Source organism: Delphinapterus leucas, chromosome 16 (assembly GCF_059928025.1).
Source record: "Delphinapterus leucas isolate spDelLeu-1000000601 "Yukka" chromosome 16, BTC_Dleu_Yukka2, whole genome shotgun sequence".
Classification (NCBI taxonomy): Eukaryota; Metazoa; Chordata; class Mammalia; order Artiodactyla; family Monodontidae; genus Delphinapterus; species Delphinapterus leucas.
Genome location: NC_143144.1, coordinates 55,465,742 through 55,484,818, shown reverse-complemented (window position 1 = coordinate 55,484,818; position 19,077 = coordinate 55,465,742). Strand labels below are relative to the sequence as shown.

General features: G+C 38.8%; 1 protein-coding gene across 8 annotated transcripts in view; it reads left to right on the top strand.

The window, feature by feature from the left end:
* TCTN3 (tectonic family member 3) overlaps positions 1-19,067 on the top strand; it is a 33,032-nt gene extending 13,965 nt beyond the window's left edge. For 3 of the 8 annotated variants that reach the window (XM_089897276.1, XM_089897280.1, XM_089897279.1), the window contains 2 exons: positions 462-599; positions 13,302-19,067. In XM_089897276.1, the coding sequence (XP_089753402.1) occupies positions 462-599; positions 13,302-13,553 (390 nt within the window). In that variant the 3' untranslated portion in view covers positions 13,554-19,067. Of the gene's footprint in view, positions 1-461; positions 600-1,596; positions 10,665-13,301 lie in introns of those variants that run through there. The other 5 variants (XM_089897281.1, XM_022569242.2, XR_016387990.1 and 2 more) reach the window with 4 other exon arrangements.
* Positions 19,068-19,077: the final 10 nt, after the last annotated feature.

Here is a 19,077-nt window from a genome sequence, read left to right as displayed (position 1 = left end):
GAGACACTCAGTAACTATTCTAATTAATCAGCAACTGTCCCTCAGTGGCATCGTATGCTGTTCTAGTTGCATACCATTTTATATGCCATCTCTGTACATAAATTTTCCTTTAAACACTATTTTTTCCAGTCACATATTATTCATCCCAGTTCCACAAAACCATCCTCAACCAGAAATGGCTGTTTCTTCTTCTGGTGTTCCACAGTACTGACTGCATCACTCACTGAGCACTTCTTATAACCATTGTACGTGGGTTCATGTTTTATTAATCTCTACATTAGTATTTCCATTTTAGAATATTAATTTTTTAAGCTCATGGACAGTAATATGGCCTATTATGAACTTCTGTGTCCTTTCTCTAAGCCACATTGCCTTCTCTGTTATTGTGTAATGTTTAAGAAACAGTGGCTACTTAATGCATGGTAAATAACTATAGCAAATGCTTCTTTTCCCTTCTGCAGGCTATGCATTGTACTTCCTGCTGTGTCATACCAGTTTCCTTGGAGATCCAGATACTGTGGGCATATGTAGGCCTCCAGTCCAACCCACAAGCTCATGTGTCAGGAGCCCGATTCCTATACCACTGTCAGCCCATACAGGTAAGTCTTGGCTCATAAAGGACCACCAAGCCTTACAAAGCCTCGATTGTCTTATCAGCCGTTTGATGACCAGATAATTTTTTAACTTCTGAGAGCCAATTTATGCTACCAGCCAATGTTTGGTTAGAATGAGCTGACACAATTAACTTTCAAGTCAATCCTCCCCGCCTGGTTACTGAAATTTAACATGTTTTTATGGTGAATACAATCTATATCCCTTTTTTTCTGTTTCTTTTTTTTTTTTTAATTTCATGACTATAGTAATAGGTTAGTTCTTTTAACTTAATCATACCAGTATTACTACACTGGTTGATTCAACCACAGAAAAGATTTTCCATAACTGTGTTCAGTGTGACAGTCACATGCTAATTAGAGTCTCTGGGCCTGTTGGTTGCTGTTAAAGTTACTACTGTGGCTAGTTTGTAGTCATCAATTCTTGGTTGATTGCACTCCATTAAAGTTAATTTTGGGGGACACGGGTTCATTCCCCGATCCGGGAAGATCCCACATGGTGTGGAGCGGCTGGGCCCGTGAGCCATGGCCACTGAGCCTGTGCATTCGGAGCCTGTGCTCCACAACGGGAGAGGCCACAGTAGTGGGAGGCCCACGTACCGCAAAAATAAATAAATAAATAAATAAATAAAAATAATTTTTTTTTTTTTGGCTGCACCATGCGGCTTGTGGGATCTTAGTTCCCGGACCAGGGATTGAACCTGTACTCCCTGCAGTGGAAGTGCAGAATCCTAAACACTGGACCGCCGGGAAATCCCCTAAAATAAATAATTTTAATATGTAGTAGACATATACCCATTGTTTATGATGTGCCTTAAGACAGCTTTAGCATCTGTCTTGGTTTTAGAACCTAACACTTAGCTTTAGAAGCTCAAAAACAGAAATCATTAGGCCCTGGTGAACTGATTCATGTATGAACTTATTAACTTTTAATGGAAATTAAAACTAATTGAAATTATTACCTGTCATTACATTTACCTCCCAGAAAAGAAACTAGAGACTACATTTAAGTCAGAAGTAAAATACCTTTAGCTCCTCCCTCACAACAGAGTTGACCACCTTAGCTCTCTATGCCTGTAAATGTATTAAAACTCAGGTTGATGGAAACTGTGTTAATGAGAACATTCCATTCTCCTTGTGTTGGTTTACTGAATAAAATAGAACTCTCTGTAAGACTCATTTAATCTGTTACAGATACTGCACTGAATCTATTGTTTTATTTTTATGAACTGTATCTTTATTTATGAATACTTGTGTAGTTTGGGAGGATACCTACAGGACTGTTTTTATCTTCCTGAATCTCTGGCTCTCTTAGGCATTGAAGCTACCCAGTGCCTCTTTCTTGTCTAGATATTTTTAATCATTATATTTTTCTAGTGTTTAGTAGAGGTTAGCTTTTCAGGTTAGCCTGCCCCCTCTACAAAGTGTTTTGTTTTTTAAATTTGTGTCAACATTTAAAAATCAAGAAATTTTACCTTCACATGCAGATCTCTGACTTCTCTTGAAAATCTGGTGGTAAAGATCCTACACTCCTGCATGGCATAAACTCTCCTGCTGCTGAATGGTGATTTCAACTAATAGAGTACCTCATTCACATGGCCTATACCTACCCACCCTTAGCCATCCCACTTCTCTCATTCAGGTTATTTGCTTAGGCTGGTAGGCATTTGTGGTTTTGCACCTTGAAATGAAGGTCGGTTGAATTTTGAACTGAGCTGTCTGAATGACTTTTCATGGTATAAATGTAGCTTTAGAAACACTTGAGATTCCTCTCACTATAAAAAGTGAAGCAGCAAAATTTTTGGAATGTTCCCAGCAACAAACTACAAAATAGGGAAGAATTTAAGCAAAACACTGTGTAGACTTCCCTGTCTTCTTGTATGATAATAATAATAGCAAAACATTTTTTTTTTTTTTTTTTTTTGCGCTACGCGGGCCTCTCACTGTTGTGGCCTCTCCCGTTGCGGAGCACAGGTTCCGGACGCACAGGCTCAGCGGCCATGGCTCACGGGCCCAGCCGCTCCGCGGCATGTGGGATCTTCCCAGACCGGGGCACGAACCCGTGTCCCCTGCATCGGCAGGCAGACTCTCAACCACTGCGCCACCAGGGAAGCCCCTAGCAAAACATTTATTGAACATTTACTATGTAACAGGCACTGGTAATATTTTTTATGTGTTTTTAGTATTGAATTCTCACAACAAACCCATGAAGTAAATAGGACTTATTTACATGGTACTCTGCTGCTTATGTTTTTGTACTAATTGGTCCTTTAAAGGGATCGTTAAGTTTGGGTCTTGATAAAATACATCATGTCTTCTGTCTGAATATAAACTTTCTTTTAATTTAAAAAAGAAAATATATCTCAAGGAAGAAACAACTAGTTATAAAGAATATTTTGAATCAATAAAACCAAAATAATAAGTGAGATAAAAGAACAGTGTAGCATCACAGGATCAAGGCTCTGAACCTTTCTAGAATTATAATATTCGTTTCTATATTTAAGTGGATCATCAAGCTTTTTGGATTATCTAGGAGACCTGTTGCCTGAAGTTGAGGGTGGTAATTAAGATCCCAGGAATGAGTCAGACAGACGTAGGCCCAAATCAAGTTATTTTATTTCTCTAAATCTAATTACTCTCATCTATAAGATGGAGATTAATAATAATACTTCATTAGGTTGTGCAGATTAAATGAGATCATAAAATAAAACATTTAACATTTCCTGGCACATAGTGAATACTCAGTAAATATCGCTCATCATATCATCATTATTATTTTATTATCATACCTTTTTTGGTTCTGAATTTCCATATAAATAGCATATCAAATAGGTTTAAAGCAAAACACAAAAGAGATAAGCAGGAATTAGAGCAGTGTTTTTCAACCTTTGTTAGCTATCATCCGTGGTAAGAAATATATTTTACATCACAATCCAGCTTATAACACATACTTATATAAAACTGAAATAAGATTTTTATAAAACGTTATCTTTATGCAGTACACTCTGTGATAGTCTGTTCTATTGTAATTTATTCTGTTTTATTTTTAATGGTAGACACTAGTGGGTCACAATTTGCAATTTGAAAAACTTTTAGAGAATATATCTCTGACTACATTTCAAAACTAAATATATTGTTTAATAAATGCCTTTTATTCATCATATTGTAAATGAAAGTTAGCAGTGTTTATGCCTCAATTAAATAGCATATGCTAGAAAAACTGCCATCCTAGCTATCAGTCTAGCTAGTGGTTCTTAATTTTATGGATCCTGTTGAGAATCTGTTGAAAGCTATTCACTTACTAGAAAAATGCACAGACACACAACATTCTTTATATAGTTTCAAGGGATTTATTGATTTCTTGAAGCCCAGCTAAGAATCTCTGCCACAATCTCTTAATTAAACAGGCAGTATACTAGGAAAGATAAAGAACACTAAACAAAATAAGAATAATTCAGAATTAGATTTTTTGAAATAATTGCTATGAAAGAAAGGACTAGGAAGTGGCTGGATTGGTAACAAACAGTTCTGTTTCTCGTTTCTGTTGATGTATTGGAGAATACCAAATGACCTCTCTTCTGAGAAGGGGCAACAGTAACACCGCCAGTGGACTTGGTTGCTATGACAGTCAGTAAAGTTTCTGTTACTAAAGTCTTTCTTTTTCAGGGATCAGTCAACCACTATTTGCTTCTCTCTCTATGAATGGTTAGACTATAGAAGTTCTCTGCCCCTTTCTGTGGTTCTTAGTAGCCTGTATAGAACTTTACCTAGTTCACTGGGTTGTTCTGTTATCTTATTACCTCTTTTCATTTTTTTAAAGAACTTTTTAAAGTTATGCTCATTGTTCCATACGTTAAAATGTATAACCACCTAAGATCTCTCCCTGACACATGATGTTTAGGAACATTTACTCTAACATACGCATTCTCTTTGACTCATTTGAAAATCTTGATAACTTCACTGACATCTTTAAAATAAGTGAGGGTATTAAAATATTTTCATTGGTTTTTCCCTCAAATATATGTTTTTCCCCAAGAAAATATGGAGAAATAATGTATATGTTATCTGGAAAGTGTTATATATAAATAATTCATTAGTTATTTTTCAGAAATTATTATTGATTTTACTGTATTTAAATCACTAGTTCTCCTAAAATCAGTTTTAATACCAGATATCAGCAAACTTCTTAAAAATCATGTACTTATAAGTTCTAACAATCATAATAGATACCACCATTTCTGATTGTCTTAGATTAAATGAGACTCATGAATATAACAAGCAGATGCAGTTCATGTTTTTGCATTGGATTCTCATTTGGACAAACAATTGTAAAATATATTTTGGGATAGTTGAGGAAACTTGAATATAGACTATATTTTAGATAGAAATACCATTAACATGAAAAAATAGAGATTCATTTTTTTAAAGTAGATTATAAAACAGCCTGTACAGTATGATCCCATATAGTTAAAAATGCATATATCAATGTCTGTGTGTATAGATAAAGATGTAAATGTTAGTAGTGGTATTCTTGGTGATGGAAATATGGTGTTTTTATATCTTTTTTATTTATCATTATTCTTTAATTTTTTACAGTATAATTTACTGCTTTTGTAATAATTAAACTTACTCAAAGTCACTAAGAAAACATCTAAAAATAACTAGATGTTATTTTCAGGAATTCCCCGGTGGTCCAGTGGTTAGGACTCTGTGCTTTCACTGCCAAGGGCACGGGTTTGATCCCTAGTCAGGGAACTAAGATCCTGCAAGCAGCACGGCATGGCCAAAAATTAAAAATAATTATAATAATTAGATGTTATTTTAAAGATGAATTTATTCAGTTTCATTTACAATAGCATGAGAAAACATAAAGTACTTAGGAACAAATTTAGCAAAAAGAATGCAAAAACCTCTTCATTATAGAACATTATTGAGAGAAATTACAAGAGACCTAAATAAATGGAGTGATATACCATGTTCATGGAGAAGAAGACAGATCCATTATCTGTCCCCAGATGGATCTATAGAATCAATGCAAACCCCCAAAACTCCTAGTAGGCATTTTTGTGGAAATTGACAAGCAGATTCTAATATTTACATGAAAATGCAAAGGACTTAGAATAGCCAAAACAATTTTGAAAAAGAAGAACAAAGATGGAGGACTTTACTGATTTCAGGATTTACTCTAAATCTTAGTGTGGTACTGGTAACAAATAGACCAATGAGAAAAAAACAGGAAGTCTAAAGATAGATCCACAAAAAATTCAATAGGAAAAGGACTTTTTTTAAAACAGTTGGTGCTGGAACAACTGGATAAAACTGGAACTACTGAATAAACATATGGGGAGAAAATGAACTAACTCGATACACAAAAATACTTATGCCTTGATCATAAACCTATATGTGAAATCCAGAGTCATAAAGCTTCTAAAAGAAACAGAATATCTTTGCAAATTTGAAGTAGGTAAAGATTTCTTGGGCAAGAAACAAAAATCATTAACCGTAAAACTAAAAACTTGATAAATTCGACCTCATCAAAATTTAAAATCTCTGCTTATCAAAAAATACCGTTATGAAAATGAAAAGCCAGACTGCAGCTTGGGAGACCATATTTCTCAATGCATTATCTGACAAAAGATCATATCGAGAATATGTAAAGAACACCAACAAATAAATAATGCAAGGACCAAAAAAAAAAATCCACTAGAAATGGGCAAAAGATTTGAACAGATACTACATAAATGACCAATAAACATGAAAAAGTGCTCAACATCTTTAGTCATTAGGGATATGCAAATTAAAAGCATAAGACACCACTCACTAGAATATCCAATAGAATATGCACTAGAATAGCTAAAATCAAAAAGACTGTGATAACGTGAAATCTTGCAAGAATGTAGAACAACTGGAGCTCCCATACTTCGCTAATGGGAATGAAAAATGGTACAATCACTTAGTCTTACAAATTCATCTTCTCTATGACCCAGCAATTTTTCCTGGTTATTTACCCAAAAGAAATTAAAACATATGTCCAAAACAAGATTTGTACAAGAATGTTCATCACAGCCTTAGTCTTAATAGCACATAGTCCATAGTCTGAAATATGTAGCTACAAAAACATAAATCTAAGAGATGGTATCCACAGCTTTTTCTCTAATAGTGATAGTTTTCATTTGTATTGATTTGACATAGAGGATTAGCACATAATGGTTTAAAAGTTATCATTATAAATATGTAATATAGTAACATATAGGGTGTACTTCTTATTACCAAAGCCAAACAGAATCTAATCCAAACTTTTCATGTTATTAAACAGTAAATCTTACTTGGGGACAAAGTATTTTGCTGCGTGTAAACTGAACTGAAGCAAATAAATCTCCTAAGCTTCACAAAGTGTTAAAACAGAATTGCTGGTGGTAAACATCATAAAATATTATAGCTTAAGGTAGAAATAAATTGTCAACCATACATAACAGAACTAGATCCATAGTAAAAGAAATTGTGCTGACTTGGCTTTGTGCCTTTTGTTTTGATAAAAGAAATGAGATGACCAGACTTTTTTTTTTTTTTTGACTGTGTTGGGTCTTCGTTGCTGAGCGTGGGCTTTCTCTCGTTGCGGCGAGCAGGGTGCTACTCTTCGTTGTGGTGTGTAGGCTTCTCATTGCAGTGGCTTCTTTTGTCACAGAGCATGGGCTCTGGGCTTGCAGGCTTCAGTAGTTGTGGCGCCCAGCTTAGTTGCCCAGCGGCATGTGGGATCTTCCCAGACCAGGGCTCGAACCTGTGTCCCCTGCATTGGCAGGCGGATTCTTGACCACTGTGCCACCAAGGAAGTCCCAATAACCGGACTCTGAGGGTTTTGGGGGGTTTTTTTTTTTTGCTTGTTTGTTTTTTTGTTTTGTTTTTTTCAGTATTCTTGCTACACATGCTAAACAGTGAATTCTCTAATTTTGTTTATACGTAACTTTTAAAATGCAAATAAAAAACTTTAGACTTAAGAATTCATGTGTAACACACTGAACTTAACTTTAAAATCTTTTTCATGTGGCACTAAAACACAGGTTCTAAAATGGGTCAGTAACATTCAGTATTATCCAGTGACCTGGCAAGTGCATTCAAGTTCCTTTTAATTATTGGATTATCTACTAGACTGCACTTGTTCCAAACCTCCACATAAATATGGAGGCATATTTTTAATATATGAAGAATAAGCATTTCATTTGAAATATTAACAAGTAAGTATATGAATGAATGAACCACAACCTTTAGAGATCCTAATTACGGTGTGGTGGGAAGGATAAGGAGTCAAAGTAACCGGTAATTGCTGACTCTCAAATTAGCTATGGCATACTTACTACCTTGTGATTTATTTACCTCTTCTTACTTTATATTAGTTCCCTATCTCCAAAATACCTCTACTCATTTGTGCAAAAAAGGATCTTTGTTGAGTGCCTCCCCTGTGCCAAGTATCATGCTTGGTGCTAGGTACAGTGTGGTAAACAAGATAGACGTCATCCACCCTTACAGAAGGTGTGGAGCAATACCGACGTGAGGTTTGGAACAGTGTTACAGAAACTATCCAGGATATGCTGATAGCCTGGGCCCAGATGTGAGGGCTGCAGGAAGGAGACAGAGTTCAGATTTATCACAGATAGGACTTGATTGCTTGGATGCAGAGGTTGAGGGAGAGAATGAGTCAAGGATGATGGACAGTTTTTAGTTTGGGCGTTTCATTCAGTTCTTTTATGTCTTATATGGTAATAGCCTGTTGACTACCAAATGTAATCCTACTTTTTGCAATAACCCTTGTATTTTTCATCCCCTCCCCCACCCGCCACCACCACCACCCTTTTTTAATTTGGTAGGTATTCTGAAGTTTTTCTTCCTTTTTTGTTTTGTTTGTTTTGGAAGGCCACCCTCAAGCTACTGGAAACCACTTTACCTGTCAAGTGCCTGGAAATATACATCTCCCAGATGGCTCTTAACTAATGACTTAAGGGCATAGGAATATGAGAGCCCAACTCCCTTGCCTTGGGTTGGGAGCACACAATTGTTGGAACTGTAAATCCTACATTATAGCTCAGAATTCCCCTGCAGATTAGGCTAATGCTACATAATGGTATAATATATCAAATTAATTGATAATTGTATAATTTATCAAAATAATATGTAAACATATTTTTAAAGTCAAAAATGCTAGAAAAGAGGATCTCTTAACAAAAAATCAAGTCCCATATCCCCCCTGCTCTCCAGAAATTAACCTGTTTAACTCTTCCTCTTTCTTGCTGGTATTTGTCTCAATTTCTAAGCAATATCATACTCAGTTATCTCTTGAATTTAGAGTTTATATAATCTATTGACATCCTATCTTGGTAGATGAGTTTAGCTTTGTTACTCTTCTCCTACCCCTCCCACCACTCTCCCAGTATTGTTACATCAAAATGTTTTATTAAGTCAATATTCAGTGTTTCGTTTCTGTGATCATACATTTATGTTGAGCCAAGTAATTAAATTTTTGTGAAATGTTTTATTCTTCCTAAAATTAATAATTACCTCATATTTCATTTCTTTAATTTTCTTTGAGCTAATGACTAAAACTTCTCACATACTCTAACAGCTCTGTAAAATTTCTCTCAATGCAGTTTTCCAGCTGCATTGCCAGCTGAACTTGCCAATAGTGCTACTTGTTCTACCTTTCCTACGTATTTTCTTCATGGAGACCTCCATAATCTGATGTAAAATGGACTAGTTGCTGCCCAGCAGCTGTTTTGGAGCTTTCCTTTACTGTCATCTTGGAGATTCCCCCTTGCTTCCTACTTGTGTTAGAGTTGCTGTTAACTAGACATTACTTTTTCATTTTTCTTGGCTTATTCTCTTGTTTTCGTGGAGCTCAAATTCTAATAACATCTTTGAGAAAAGGAGCATGTAAAATACATTTTTTTCTTTAGTTCCCACATCTAAAGATAACTTTATTTAACCACCATCGTTATCATTATCATGATGCATAGTTGATCATTTGGCTAGGTATAGAATTCTAGATTGAAAATAATTTTCACTCTCAATTTTGAAAGCATTCCTCTAGTTTCCAATATTGCTGTTGAGAAGCCATTTTAAGATATTATTTTTACCCCTAATAGTCTGAAGTTTCCACAGAATGAGGCCTTGGGTAGTATTTTTTCTTCATTCATCATACCGAACAATTCATGGGATTTTTTTACTCTTTTAAAGCTCAGTTCTGATAAATTTCAATTATTATTATATGTTTAATAATTTCCTCCCCACTATTTTCTGTTCTTTCTTTTTGGAACTCCTATTAATCTGTTACAGGATCACTATATTGATTCTCTAATTTTTTCTTTTCTCTTATATCGTCTCTCTGTTTATCTTTTTGTTCTTTCTAGAAGAGTTCCTCAACTTTGTCTTTGAGTCTTTTTACTGAATTTCTTTTGACTATCACATTTTTAATATCTGAGAGCTCACTCCTATTCTGTATCTTTTCATAATATCCTTTTCTTATCTATTTTTAAGATATTAACAATTTTTTGTCTTCATCTTTAATCTCTGTTTCCTCTGAATTTGTTTATCCCGTTCATTTGGTACAGTTTTTCGCTTTAAGATGAGAAACTTCTCCCACTCACCTGGCAATCTCTAGCTGTCTATCCAAAATAAGAGTAAGGTGCTAAACTGATGGAAAGCTCTGTGATCATGAGTGAGACTTATTGACTTGTAGGCTTCACTGTAGGGTGGTTAGGTGCAGTAGCTTTGAGGGTTGTAGGACTGCCAATGTCATTATCTTTTTATCTTCTTATTGGGACTGTTAATTTTCTCCAGAAAAAAACCCCTCCTGGCTCCTGACTGAAGGGTATGTGTGTAAGACCATCTCTCACCATTTTGAAGCCAGACTGGGGGAAGGGATTTCATTATACAGAATAATTGCCCTATTTTTAGTTCCATACCTCACTCTGTCCTTTTCTTTTTAATTTATTTATTTTATTTATTTTTTTATTTTTGGCTGCATTGGGTCTTCGTTGCTGTGTGCAAGCTTTTTTTTTTTTTCCTCTAGTTGCAGAGAGCGGGGACTACTCTTCTTTGAGGTGCGAGGGCTTCTCATTGCGGTGGCTTCTCTTGTTGCAGAGCACAGGCTCTAGGCTTGCAGGCTTCAGTAGTTGTGGCTCACCAGCTCTAGAGCGCAGGCTCAGTAGTTGTGGCGCTCGGGCTTAGTTGCTGCACGGCATGTGGGATCTTCCTGGACCAGGGCTCGAACCTGTGTTCCCTGCATTGGCAGGCAGATTCTTAACCGCTGTGCCACTAGGGAAGCCCTCACTCTGTCCTTTTCTATGTCCAGTGGCCCTAAATCCAGAATTTCTCTGGTTTAAATTTTCTAGTCTCTTGTTGAGATAGGGAAAGGGTGGTTGTCTGATTGCATTGAGGAGGGTATCATTCAGTAACCATTTTCTGTCCCTGCTTCATCCCTACTTCCCTGTTGTCTTCTGTTACTGAGTCTTTCAGGGTTCTACAGAGATCTTCTTCTAGTCTCTGAAGGCTTTTAGGTTTGGCCTTCTTTCCCTCTGTGAAACCTTGCCTCCATCTGTTTTCTGTATTCACATATTATGATATCTCTCCATTTCAGTGAAGATGGAATTTTGTATCTGTTTCTTATTGTATTGGAGTGGTTTTAAGATATACAGAGAGAAGACATGTCTTTACATTGCCATCCTAAAATCAAGTCCAGTAGTAGCTCTTGATGAGCCTAATCCCAAGTGAGTCTGAAGAACTTTTACCATGTGGGATTTCCCAGCCATTGAAATACCGCTATAGACTTAAACATATATATACACACATATATATGTGTGTGTGTATATGTATGTATATATGTGTGTGTGTGTGTATATATATATTTGGGTAGACATGGGCCTAAAGTTTGCCTTCTTGGGCTCATAGCTATCTAAGAGGTCAGTTCTCAGTATAGGCTGACCCCAAGGCTCCAGAAGTTCCCTGATTTTGGAGTTTGCAGGGGCTAATGACACTTTTCCCTACCTCAGCTTGAAACCAATTAAAAGAGTCAGGTGGAGATCAAAATATCAGCTTTATCACTAATAAACACTAGATAGGTAGATTTGCCTTGGGTGTGTAGCAGTGAGCTTCCTAATGTAGAACTACACTCTTCCATTATGAGGCCACTACCCTAGTTATAACCACAACACCTGGGACTGCTTGTAGGCAGTTTAAAATCTCCCCTCCCCCTAAAGGCTCTGAAATGAGTCAGAACAGCCCATTAATTAAATCAACTCTTAGGCAACACTGAACCCAAGGCTGAAAATTCATTCCCTATTCTATTTCCCATCCCAAAGTGTTTCTAGCCATCCCAGCTCATATAGCTCATCAGGCATTCTGCAGTGAGGTTAAATAACAATGTTAACGTATTTCAGTAATGTCAACTGCAAAGATTTGCTCCAAAAATTGAATATATATCCTTTCCCCATTATAAAGTTCCTAGGGAAAAATTAAAATCCTAAACAGGAAATCCTTTTGTAAGTTAAAGTCCAAAGAAAGTTTATTACTTAATCTTAAGTAATAAACTCCTCCCCATTTTCTTTGTCTGGTTAGTCTCAGCCAGTTTTCAATGCCTGGCTGGAGTCAGGATACCCTCAGCATCTTCAGCGTAAGCTGGCTGTACTTGGAATGTATGTGGGTCTTTCAATGCCACAGAAGTTACATTAGTTCTGTGCCAAGTCCCATATGAGCTTCACTGTTTAAAAAAAAAAAATCCAAAGAGTTATTATGACATGCAAGATTATCACAACACTGGCCCCACATCCATTTATTTTAAAAATGCCTGGGGAAGGGTATACCAAGCAAAATTATGTTCCCAGAGCCTGATATTTACTGTTGCCAAAGACCACAGCAGAGATATGTGGCATCAGAGTGAAGGAAGGTAAATGAAAATCTTCATTTCTGGTTCAACAAGATAGTTATTTACTGTCAAATTATAATCAAAAGTTTGCCTAGTGAACAGAGTCAGAACAAAGGGAATTCAGTTTAGACAAACTTAATTCCAGTCATCAGGCTGCAACCATATCTACCCAAAGCTATGTCTATTAGATCAGATACTTGAGTCAGCTTGACAAGGAGCATCTTTTTCATTTGACTTGAATTGGTGTTTGGTTGGGAGGATCCTTTCTAACCCTGAGATTCTGTGAATTTGATGGCTTTTCAATCTACATTACTGAGTTCTTTGCTTTTTCCATGAAGTTTCACATTTCTTTCTACAACTGAAGAAGGAATAGAAATACTGCTAGTACGTGTGTACTGTTTCAGAGCCTGGAACCTTCTGGGACCTGATAAGGTAGAGCTGCTAAACACCTAACAGCAGCAGTTTCTACCTGATAAGGTAGAGCTGCTAAACACATAACAGAAGCAGTGGCTTCTTTGATATCAGACAGGTCCCCAACTGCGCGAAGCTAGAGTCAGTCTTTTGGTAGGTGTAACTGTTCACAGTTCTGGTGTCCTCGAGTATTGCTAAGAAATTAATTTCCTTGTGTCTCACTCAGAAGGAGAACTACATAGGATCAATATGAGAAAAAGGTCTGTCTTGCTTAGAGCAGTGTGTTTTGAGTCTTTATTCAGGGAAGTAATAATAACAGCCAAATTGGAGGGCTATTTGAATGGGTACCAAGCACTAACCTGTCACAGACATTCTTCCTGCAGGATTCCCAACAAGAAACAGAAGTACCTTTGACAACTGTTGTGACCTTTGTGGACATTACCCAGAAGCCAGAGCCTCCAAGAGGCCAACCCAGAATGGACTGGAAATTGCCATTCGACTTCTTCTTTCCCTTCAAAATGGTATTCAGCAGAGGAGCAGACTCTCAAAAAGGCTCAGTCTCTCCCATTCTTATCCTGTGTCTCTTACTACTTGGAGTTCTCAACCTAGAGACTAAGTGAAAAAAAGGAGAAGAAGCAGATTTCAATTTTTCCCATGGGAAGTTCAGAGGCACCCTGCTTATCTTGGCTAAACAGATCCTCACCTACTCATGACCAGAGGAGAGCATTTAGGAAAACAGAGGACGTAAATGAAGGAGTGGAATTGCTGGGCAATATGGTAACTTTACGTTTAATCTATTGAGGAACTGCCAAATTACTTTCCAAACTGGCTGCACCACCAGCAGTATGTGACGGTTCCAGTTTCTCCACATCCTTCCCAATATTTGTTATTTTTATATTAGGCATCCTAATGGGTGTGAAATGGTATCTCATTGTGATCTACCATGCCTTTTTAAACTGTAGTGTATGAGATCTTACACTAGAAATGAGCACATCTGCTCTTCCAAGGCAGGAATACCCCAAGTATTCTTTTCCTCTCTACCCCTCTGCTAATTTGATTAGCTTGTAAGCCTAGTTTCCAATTACAAAGCTGCTTAACATATCTTAGATAAGATTTTATGATGTTCTTATCTCCAGTCACTCCCCTTGTAACAGACCTTTGAAAAACATTTTTTTTGTTTTTTGCGGTACGCAGGCCTCTCACTGTTGTGGCCTCTCCAGTTGCGGGACACAGGCTCCAGACGCGCAGGCTCAGCGGCCATGACTCATGGGCCCAGCCGCTCCGCGGCATGTGGGATCTTCCCGGACTGGGGCACGAACCCGTGTCCCCTGCATCGGCAGGCGGACTCTCAACCACTGTGCCACAAGGGAAGCCCTGAAAAACATTTTTTAAAATCATCTAGAGAATAATGTAGTCTTCTTCCCTCCCTTTATTTATACAGGAGGTCTCTTACTGCACGAGGTCTCTATTGTAATCATGTATTCAATTTAAGGAGCAAGTTTTACTGTAAAGGGGTATGTGCAATTTGGATAGAATGAAATTGAAATCCCAGCCGGCCCGTTACAGGTGTGGAGAAACAGGTACTCTCGAATACTTTTAGTGAGAACATAAACTGGTAGAAACTTGGAGAGAAGGGCAAATAGCTATTTAATATGTATCAAAAGCCTTAAAAATGTTCACAAACTTTAACCCAACAATTCCACTTATTAGACATTATGGGGGGGGGATGTCCAACAATAGGGAATTAGTTAAGTAAACTATGATGTATCCATAGATTGCAATGTTGTACAACCACCGAAAATTGAGTAGACCTGGCTTTATTGCCATAAGAGAACATTCATGATCTATTTTTAGTGAATAAAATAGGCTAAAAAATAGTACATATACTTTATGGTGCTATTTTTGTAAAACAAAAAATATTTATACATATGTACTTAAACATCTGGAAAGCTAACATGTCTAAAATGGGAATTTTTTCTTAATAATAAGCATTTCTGATTTTTATAATCAGAGAAAATAAAACTGTATTTTAAAGAAAATATTTGTTCTCCAGGAAAAACCTCCCTGTTTATTGTATATAGGAATGTTCCTTATTTATGAGTAACTTCCCATTTCTGTTGATATATTTGCTTGTTTGGCATTCTGGGCCTGTCTTTTAAAGCAGGGGTTCCTAAAGGCCAGTCACATCATAAACTGGGGTTCTTTAAAAATGCTGATTCCTCGGCTCTGCATCTAGAGATTCTAATTCATTGGGGGCTCAAAGAATCTGTATCTTTTAAAAGCCTTCCTGGTGCTTCTGATGTTCAGCCTGGTTTGTGAAACTACAAAGTTATATTGCATAGTCTGGCTGAAACTGGTTAAGTGTTTGTCCTAACATTGCCAACTCACGTAACATGTCTACCGGCCTAGCCTACTCCCTTTTCTCGGAGAATCCCCTCCACACAGAGCTCTGCTGTGTTGGAGTTACCTGCATGACCCCTCCTCTCCCTGCCACAGCTGACTAGACCAAAAATGGAGTCCTGGACCAAGTTAGGCCAGTAAGATTTTCTCTCTAGGAATATGAAACTAGGATGAAGTCTAAAAGTCAGTGGGGAGGAGGCACTAAAGATATTTTAGGGCTGAGGAAGACATTTTCCACCAGATGTTCACTAATGAAGAGTGTATCTTAAACGGAGAAAAAAGAAGCAGATTGCAGACAGAACTGTAAATAAGAAACCCAGAAATGGAGAATATTGGTTCCCAACTTCCAGTTCCTTGTACCCACCTCTTATGACATCCAATTTTACCTTCTGCTCTTCTTTACATTTTACTCTTTCTAGTAAATTGTTTTGTTTGAATAAGTTTCTGTTACTAACAATTAAAGAACCTGAGACTAAGATAACTTTATTTTTTAAAAGATTTATTTATTATTTATTTTATTTTTGTCTGCATCAGGTCTTAGTTGTGGCACGTGGGATCTTTCATTGCAGCGCGCGGGCTCTTCGTTGCAGCATGCGGGCTTCTCTCTGGTTGTGGCGTGCAGGCTCCAGAGCGTGTATGCTCTGTAGTTGTGGGGCGTGGGTTCCAGAGCTCATGGGCTCTGTAGTTTGTGGCACGCAGGCTTTCTAGTTGAGGCGCACGAGCTCAGTAGTTGTGGCATGCGGGCTGTTACCCCACAGCCCGTGGGATCTTAGTTCCCTGACCAGGGATGCAACCTGTGTCCCCTGCATTGTAAGGCAGATTCTTTACCACTGGACCACCAGGGAAGTCCCCTAAGATAACTTTAACCTAGTACTCTATGGCAGGTAAAGATGCAGTCTTCAATCCTGCATTCTTATAGTTAAGTTCTAAATAGTCCACTTCCTTTGTGACTTTCTGGTCATGTCCAGCCCTATTTCCAGTTGCTGAGACAAAAGTTAAATCCCTCCAATCCAAATAGAATCACTTTATTTTTTTTTAAGTTACGTGAAGGAAAGATACCATGGCTGTATTATTTCCTTGATTTCTTTTTTCTTTCTTTCTTCATTTTTTTTGGGCTATATTCACTAGTTTGTTTTATTTTCTATTTCCTTCAATTCTATGGAAAGGCAAACTAGATTATAATTCTGGTATTTGATTTTTCCCAACCCACAGTCACATATCCCACTCCTTTCTCTTTATTGGTGAAGTAGAATATTAATAGTAAGACAGTAATGAAAATAAATAGAAAATATTTGGACAATGTTAAAGGATTTTCATATTTGATCTTTTTGTTTTGTTTGTTTTGTTTTGTTTTGTTTGCGGCACGCGGGCCTCTCACTGCTGTGGCCTCTCCCGCCGCGGAGCACAGGCTCCGGACGCGCAGGCTCAGCGGCCATGGCTCACAGGCCCAGCCCCTCCGCTGCACGTGGGATCCTCCCGGACCGGGGCACGAACCCACGTCCCCCGCATCGGTAGGCGGACTCTCAACCACTGCGCCACCAGGGAAGCCCCATATTTGATCTTAACAATGCTATAGGCTAATTTATGTAGAATATAGTATATAGAATATAGGCAAGTATAGAAGATAGACAAGGGCATTATTATTAACACATTGCTTATTTGAGAAAACTAAGCCCAAGGAAATTATTTGAGAAAACTAAGCCCAAGGAAATTAAGTCCATTCATTTATCAAATATTTATTGGCTATTATGTGCCAGGAATATACTTCCCTGCTCTTGGGAGCTTATATTCTAGCAGGGAAGGCAGACAAACAATTAACATAAGGTGATGTGTGGGTTAAGGACACATTAAGAACAGAACAGCACTTCCTGAGTGGAGAAAGCCTCTGTCCCTAATGATTTTAGCTATACCCACAGTTACCTATTTTGTTCTAAGTTCATGGTGAGAATCTTAAAAGCTCAAGTACCCAATGAAACTACTGGAGGGCAGTTTTATTTCTTTTGTATCCCCTACCCTACTTTAAATCCAAAGTGCTCAAAACTTAACACATGTTCGGTGTTCTCATCCGTCACCCAAAAGAATTGCTCCCCTCATCTATTTCCTAACACTGTGTTGCAGCACCACCAGATTTGCAACTACCCCTCCTTGTCTCTCACCCTCCCCCTTTCAAGTAGTTAGCGAGGTCACCTCTCCCTCCTTTATGCTCCCTGCCCCCTACTGGAGCCTTTTCCCCAGTCATCATTTCTTTTCTTGGGCCTTTGCGATAGGCTAACCAAGCTCCCAGCTTATACCCCTCTCTACTGATTTCAGACACACAAATCTGATCATGCCACTCCAGTACTTTAAAAGTCATGGTTCTCTAACTTTGAGGATGATAAAACTTGAAACCTTTAGCATGGCACAGAAATTTTGCAAGATGCCCCTACCCCACCCAACACCCCATCTATCATGCAGCCTCTCCTCATAGGGTGTCTCCTGCCTCTGCATATTCCATTCCCTCTTCCTCCTGTGATCCTGCTCCCCTCTTATACGTGAACTACTTACTTCTTGTCCTTCAAAGCACAATTCGAGGGCTTCCCTGGTGGCGCGGTGGTCGAGAGTCCGCCTGCCAATGCAGGGGACATGGGTTCGTGCCCCAGTCTAGGAAGATCCCACATGCCGCGGAGCGGCTGGGCCCGTGAGCCATGGCCGCTGAGCCTGCGCTCCGCAACGGGAGAGGCCACAACAGTGACAGGCCCGCGTACCGCAAAAAAAAAAAAAGCACAATTCGAATATCTGCTCTTTTCAAAGCCTTGCCTGTTGTGCCCCTGGGAACCCCCTCCTCTAATATTAATCACACAGTGCTGTAATCTTTTGCTCACCTGTCTGCCTTCTCATAAGGCTATGGACTGATCTAGAGAGATGATGATGTCTTCCTCCAAACCTAGGGAATGCCTGCTACATGAAGTAGCCAACGTTTTAAGAGCGAGGGAATGAATAAATAGGCTCAGCAATGTTCTCAGGGACAACTACGCAAGGGGCAAGATGCCTTCCTCGTCACCGACCTCCACCCAAGTGCTCTGCCCTCCCCAACCCCCTGCGTGCCCAGCGTGCCCAGCACTACCTCTGTGCCTATGCAGGAATGTGCCCTTTGAGGAAAACACAGCAAGTATAACAGAGGGAGAGAGTCTGAGCTCTAATTTAAAGGGTGGATCCGCATTCACCTTTGGAATGGTGTCAATTGCCAGGGATTAAATACAACTATTTTAAACTACAGTAGTCTCATCAATGCCCTTGCTGAACGGGAGTTGGGCTGGGACACTTGGGGAAATCTCCAGGCGACTAGGGGGCAAATCATTTTATCACAGTGCCAACATATTTCCATTGAGGCAGCAGAAGTTTGCCTGGATTGTGGGATCCTCAAATTGTGTACATTGATCCAACCGATTGATATTTCTGAGGTGTGCCTGGGATATGATGATCAACAGTGACAAACACACCGTATGGGATCGACCAGCAGCTGAGGGATCCAGGCATCTTTTCTGCCTCCCTGTAAGGCCCGATGGGCGACCCTCTTCAGCCCAGTTCCCGTCTGCTCCTGGGACATGGACATTCACCAAGAGCGCTCCAGCCCCGCCCCGTCGCCCCCGCCCCCCCAGTCGTCCGCCTGGCCTCAGCGGACTGGGCTCGCCACGTGGAGCGCGGGCCCGATTCTAAGAAGGCGCCTACGCCATTGCCGCGGCGCAACTCCGGGCCGGCCCCTTG